The sequence below is a fragment of the Colobus angolensis genome, unplaced genomic scaffold, assembly GCF_000951035.1.
Source record: "Colobus angolensis palliatus isolate OR3802 unplaced genomic scaffold, Cang.pa_1.0 Scaffold97, whole genome shotgun sequence".
NCBI classification, from domain to species: domain Eukaryota; kingdom Metazoa; phylum Chordata; class Mammalia; order Primates; family Cercopithecidae; genus Colobus; species Colobus angolensis.
In genome coordinates, this window is record NW_012123709.1 from 6,110,408 (window position 1) to 6,116,894 (window position 6,487).

General features: G+C 35.6%; 1 protein-coding gene across 2 annotated transcripts in view; it reads left to right on the plus strand.

Annotated features, from left to right (window-relative positions):
• The window catches only part of ZNF770 (zinc finger protein 770), a 7,691-nt gene extending 2,577 nt beyond the window's left edge, over window positions 1-5,114 (plus strand). For both annotated transcript variants that reach the window (XM_011932672.1, XM_011932674.1), the window contains one exon: window positions 2,522-5,114. In XM_011932672.1, the coding sequence (XP_011788062.1) occupies window positions 2,581-4,650 (2,070 nt within the window). In that variant the 5' untranslated portion in view covers window positions 2,522-2,580 and the 3' untranslated portion in view covers window positions 4,651-5,114. The remainder of the gene's footprint in view (window positions 1-2,521) is intronic.
• The last annotated feature ends 1,373 nt before the right edge of the window (window positions 5,115-6,487 follow it).

Consider the following 6,487-nt stretch of genomic DNA (forward strand, 5'->3'; position numbering starts at 1 on the left):
AACAGCTTTCATAAACTTTTTTACTTCTTCCTACAGAAGTTACACGAAACAATATTTATCCTTGCTATATAGTATGCAGTCTGATACTTTCCACTTTTATTTATCCCCTATTTTTATTTATTGATTTAAAAATTTGTTTTTGAGATGGAGTCCCACTCTGTCGCCCAGGCTGGAGTGCAGTGGTGCGATCTTGGCAACTCACTGCAACCTCTGTCTCGTGGGTTCAAGCAATTCTGACTCAACCTCCCAAGTAGCTGGGATTACAGGCATGTACTACCACACTTGGCTAATTTTTGTATTTTTATTAGAGACAGGGTTTCACCACGTTGGCCAGGCTAGCCTCGAACTCCTGACCTCAGGTGATCCCCCGCCTCAGCCTCCCAAAGTGCTGGGATTACAGGCATGAGCCACTATGCCAGACTCTGCTCTTATTTTAAATAACAAAGTGCTGATCATGATCTGCTAAGCTGAATTCACAATCCATTAATGAGTAATATCCTGCAGTTTGAAAAACACTGTAATAAAGATAATTTGTTTAGTAATTTTTTTTTTTCTGTTTCTGATTCATATTGCTAAAGAACCACAGTGGGTATGTTTGTGATTTGGGGTTGAAGGTATCTTCTAGGAGAAGATAGTAGCACCATACTTGTTGGATATTTGCCAGATCAGCTTACAAAAGAACTCCAGACTTAGAACTCTCTGATCCAGAAGATACATTATATTGAAAGTGCTAGCACAGCTTTTTAATTTTTTTTTTTTTTTAATCTCTGACTCCTTTATTTAAGGGCAATGCCATAGTAGAGTAATAACAAGAAGAAAATTAGCTTCTCTGATAGAAGACAGGGCATAAGATAGTTATGAAAGTGCTTGCTAAATTTTTTTTTCTTTTTTTTTTTTGAGACAGAGTCTCGCTCTGTTGCCCAAGCTGGAGTGCAGTGGTGCAATCTTGGCTCACTGCAGCCTCTGCCTCCCCAGTTCAAGCAATTCTTGTGCTGCAGCCTCCCAAGTAGCTGGAGTTACAGATGTGTACTATGACGCCTGGCTAATTTTTGTATTTTTAGTCGAGACAGGGTTTCACCACATTGTTCAGGCTGGTCGTAAACTCCTGACCTCATGTGATCTCCCTGCCTTGGCCTCCCGAAGTGCTAGGATTACAGGTGTGAGCCACCGCACTGGGCCAATTTTTTAAATCTTTATATTAATGCTTAAGACCAAAATGACCCTTTTACTATATTGCCTGATGGGTAAAGCACAGTCAACTTTCAATTACTTAGTCATAGAAAGCTATATAAGTAACCAATTTATTGATCTTGTTGTCTCTATGCTTGTCTTTTGGGAATTTCACAACAAAGTGAAAAGGAGAATTTTTTTTTTTCTTTGAGACGGATTCTCACCCAGGCTGGATTGCAATGGCACGATCTCGGCTCACTGTAACTTCCGTCTCCTGGGTTCAAGCAATTCTCCTGCCTCAGCCTCCCGAGTTGCGGGATTACAGGTGTGCACTACCACACCCGGCTAATTTTTGTGTTATTACTAGAGATGGGGTTTCACCATGTTGGCCAGGCTGGTCTCAAATTCCTGACCTCAGGTGATCTACCAGCCTCAGCCTCCTAAAGTGCAGGATTAGAGGCATGAGCCACTGTGCCAGGTGAGAAATTTTTAAAATATGTAAATTTAGTCAGTGGGTTTATCTCTTAGTGAGAAACTCTTTAAAATGTTACTAAGAAGATAAGGATAACATTTTAAAATTTGATTAGCATTGAGCTAAATAGTTCCTTAGATTTATGTATTGCTTCACAGTTTTTTAGCACATTCATATGCATTATCTCCATTGATTTTTGACAACAGCTTGTGGTGGTAGACAGTCCAGGAGACCTTTTCCCCATTTTACAGATGAGAACTCTGTATTTCCTTCTTCCTACCACCAAGATTATATAGTGGCAAATCCAGGACTAGAACCCAGGTCTTCTTCTGTGAATTTACTCCTAGTCCACACTGTCCTTGTTGGTCTAAAGAAGTAATTGAGAATAAGTCATGTTAAATCTGTGGCGAAGAAATCAAACTATGATAAGTGAAATGTTCTGTTCTAAGAGCATATTTACAATGTGCTATAATTGAACGCAAGTTCTTATTTTTAGTATTATGTTTTAATTTGTTACCTTTCTAGCCCATTTTTTAAAATGCTAGCAACTAAATACTGGCAAATCTACCTAATAATGAAATAGGAAAATTGGAATTAAAGTATCTATTTAATGTTAATAAATTCACCCTAGTCCCCATTTAATGTAGCATCTCAATTAGAAAAATAGCTTAAAATTGTATTGATTTTTTAAGACTCATATCTCTGTGTGTAAAATTAGTTTTATTATTTTAAAGTATTATTTAAAATGATTATTAACTTGTAAACAGTAAGTCCAGATTCTCCTTTGCCTTTAATATCTTCAGCCAAAGAACAACTTAAGTTACTTTTCATATGGATAAATAATTTTAAAATTAATACATTTTTTTCTTTAATTTTTAGACGTCTGTGGAATTTAAGAACACTATGGAGCTCATCAGAGTATATCACTGAAGAATGTGATGGCTGAAAACAATTTAAAAATGCTAAAGATGAAACAGTGTGTGGTAGCCAACAAACTACCTAGAAACAGGCCATATGTTTGCAATATTTGCTTTAAGCACTTTGAAACACCATCAAAATTAGCCAGGCACTATCTCATTCATACTGGTCAAAAGCCATTTGAATGTGATGTGTGTCATAAAACCTTTAGACAACTAGTTCATCTGGAGAGGCATCAACTAACTCATAGTCTGCCTTTTAAATGTAGTATTTGTCAGCGCCACTTTAAAAATCTGAAGACATTTGTGAAGCACCAACAACTTCACAATGAAACCTATCAGAATAATGTTAAACAGGTCAGAAGATTGTTGGAGGCCAAGCAAGAAAAGTCAATGTATGGAGTGTATAACACTTTTACCACAGAGGAAAGATGGGCATTACACCCATGCTCTAAGTCCAATCCCATGTATAGCATGAAAAGAAGAAAGAATATTCATGCATGTACAATCTGTGGCAAGATGTTTCCATCACAGTCAAAACTTGATAGGCATGTACTTATTCATACTGGTCAGAGGCCCTTTAAATGTGTCTTGTGCACTAAATCTTTTCGACAGTCAACTCACTTAAAAATCCACCAACTTACACATTCAGAAGAAAGACCTTTTCAATGTTGTTTTTGTCAAAAAGGATTTAAGATTCAAAGCAAACTTCTGAAGCATAAACAAATCCATACTAGGAATAAGGTTTTTCGGGCTCTTTTATTAAAGAAGAGGCGTACAGAATCTCGCCCCCTGCCTAATAAGTTAAATGCAAATCAGGGTGGTTTTGAAAATGGTGAGATTGGTGAATCTGAGGAGAATAATCCACTTGATGTCCACTCAATTTATATTGTCCCTTTTCAATGTCCAAAGTGTGAAAAGTGTTTTGAATCAGAGCAGATTCTCAATGAACACAGCTGTTTTCCTGCTAGAGGTGGCAAAATTCCAAGCAGGTTCAAAAGAAGCTACAACTATAAAACCATTGTTAAAAAAATCTTGGCCAAGCTTAAACGTGCTAGGAGTAAAAAATTAGTTAACTTTCAATCTGAGAAAAAAGTATTTAAAAAGAGTTTCTTGAGAAATTGTGATCTTATTTCTGGTGAGCAGAGCTCTGAACAAACCCAGAGAACATTTGTGGGTTCTCTTGGCAAACATGGAACATATAAAACAATTGGCAATAGAAAGAAGAAAACATTGACTTTGCCGTTTTCTTGGCAAAATATGGGAAAAAATTTGAAAGGCATCCTTACCACAGAAAACATATTAAGCATTGATAATTCAGTGAATAAGAAAGACTTGTCAATCTGTGGTTCATCAGGTGAGGAATTCTTTAATAACTGTGAGGTACTTCAGTGTGGTTTTTCAGTTCCAAGGGAGAACATACGTACTAGACATAAGATATGTCCTTGTGACAAATGTGAGAAGGTATTTCCTTCTATATCCAAACTAAAAAGACACTATTTAATTCATACTGGACAGAGGCCCTTTGGCTGTAATATTTGTGGGAAATCTTTTAGACAGTCAGCTCACTTAAAAAGACATGAACAGACTCATAATGAAAAGAGTCCTTATGCATCTCTTTGCCAAGTAGAATTTGTAAACTTCAACAATCTTTCTAATCCAGGTAATAATGTTAACTATAATGCTTCCCAACAATGTCAGGCTCCTGGTGTTCAAAAATATGAGGTCTCAGAGTCAGATCAAATGTCAGGAGTTAAGGCAGAGTCACAGGATTTTATTCCTGGTAGCACCGGGCAAGCCTGTCTTCCTAATGTACTTTTAGAATCAGAGCAAAACAATCCTTTTAGCAGTTATTCAGAGAATCAGGAGAAAAGTGATGTCTTCCTGTACCGATGCAGTGTTTGTGCTAAAAGTTTTCGATCTCCATCTAAACTGGAAAGACACTACCTAATTCATGCAGGGCAGAAACCATTTGAATGCTCAGTTTGTGGCAAAACATTCAGACAGGCTCCTCACTGGAAGAGACATCAACTTACTCACTTTAAAGAACGACCGCAAGGGAAAGTGGTTGCCTTAGATTCGGTTATGTAAACTGTTGCAACCACTAACAATTGTGGTCTCTGGTGATCTTATTTTTAAAGCCTGTATTATTTGAAATGCATTTTTATCGAAAGGCCTGCATTAAACTGAATGGTTTCAAGGCATTTGCTTGTCCTGCATAGTAAGGAGGTAAAATACATAGAAAATTAATACAATGTTTTAGAAACAGCCAAATTTTTAGAGGCAAGAACATGATTTGATGCCATAAAGTAGTCATTTTAATATTGTAAACATATGCTTCGGCTGTGTTGAAAAATATAAATCCATGAAGCTGTACAAATAATGTAGCCTCATTCATTTTTTTAAAGGAATTATTCCTTAAGACATGCCATCTCACTGAGAGGCAAAACTTGGCTTTTAGCTGCAGCACATAGCCCTGTTATATTTGATTTATTTTACATTTCATATGAAAGCATAATTTTGTCCACATGTGGCTCAAATTGCATTGGAATTTTTTTTTTTTTTTTTTGTAAATTTAAACTACAGAGGCACTGAAGGTGAAAATGGATGAGAAAATTATAGTAGTATTTTCATTGGTCATTTCAAAGCTATTTTTAGGACTATATGATAATTTCACCTTCAGGTGATAAGAACTATTTTTTTTCCCTCCCAGCTAGTGCCATCTTTCTCAAAATAATTTAAAAGTAGGCAAGAGGCTAGAATGCATCTGTATACATTTACCATGTTTACTTACCAGGAATATTTTCTAAGTGCCATAGTCTTTCATAATATGTATGAGTTTTATCTTTTCAGAGGAATAATTTCAAGTCATTTATTTGCTCATTAATGATAGCAGTAGCCATAGACTTAAGACTATTCTAGAGATCTTCATCTCCATAAGACTTTCACATTTATTTTAGTGAACTTTTTATGCCTCTTTAATGGAGTGGTTCTATTATTTAAGCCTGTTATAAGTTTGATCAAATGGCAATGACTAGGTCTAGTTTTAGTTTTTATTTTTGCAAGAGTCTATTGCTAAAGAGTTTTATTTTGATCCTTGTTAAATTTTTATTTTAATTAGTAAGGTAGTCATTCCTGTAGAGGGATAAGATGCTTGTAGAGTTGTGGGTATCATTCCAAATAGAACTGTTACTATTTGGGAAATATTCCTTAGTACAAAGGACTTATTTCATAATGACAGATTGTCCTTCACATTTGCCTTTGTTTATAAAATCTTCAGGAATGACATTCTCTAGCAATAAAAGGAATGAACCGTTACGTTTCTAACCTGAAAAGAGGAACAGGTGGGTAATTATCCTACCATACTTAAATATAGTGGAAAATCCTCTATTGAGAATATAGATAAATGAACAATTGTAAATTTTGCATCATAATCTGAGAACTTTCTTTTGACGGGGAGGCGGGAGGGATAATAGGTGGGGGTGATCTGCTTGCTGCTTTTACCACAGGTAATTTTTAAGTAACTTTGGTTTAATTTACAGAGATGAAACATGACAGTCTGAGTAAAATGTCCAATGATGTAGAAGTGTGCCTGTTTATTATGTAGATACAGACATCCAGAAAACACAGAGGAGAATCACATGCTTTAAAGAACACTTTCTCTTAGGTTTCCTTGAGATACGTTCCTCCAGTGCAAGCAAGATAATGGTTTACAGAATTTGCTTTACACAAAACTTTACAAGAACTCATCTGTTACGCAAAAGCAAGGAATAACTAGTTTATATTTTCCGATAATGTTCAAGGTTTTCTCCTTAATATGTTTGAAATTATTGATTTTGGCATTTTTGTAAGCAATTTATGAAATTTTATTTGAAGGAAATGTTTTATATAATGTTTTTCCCAATCTAAACAGGGAGAGTCCTAACAG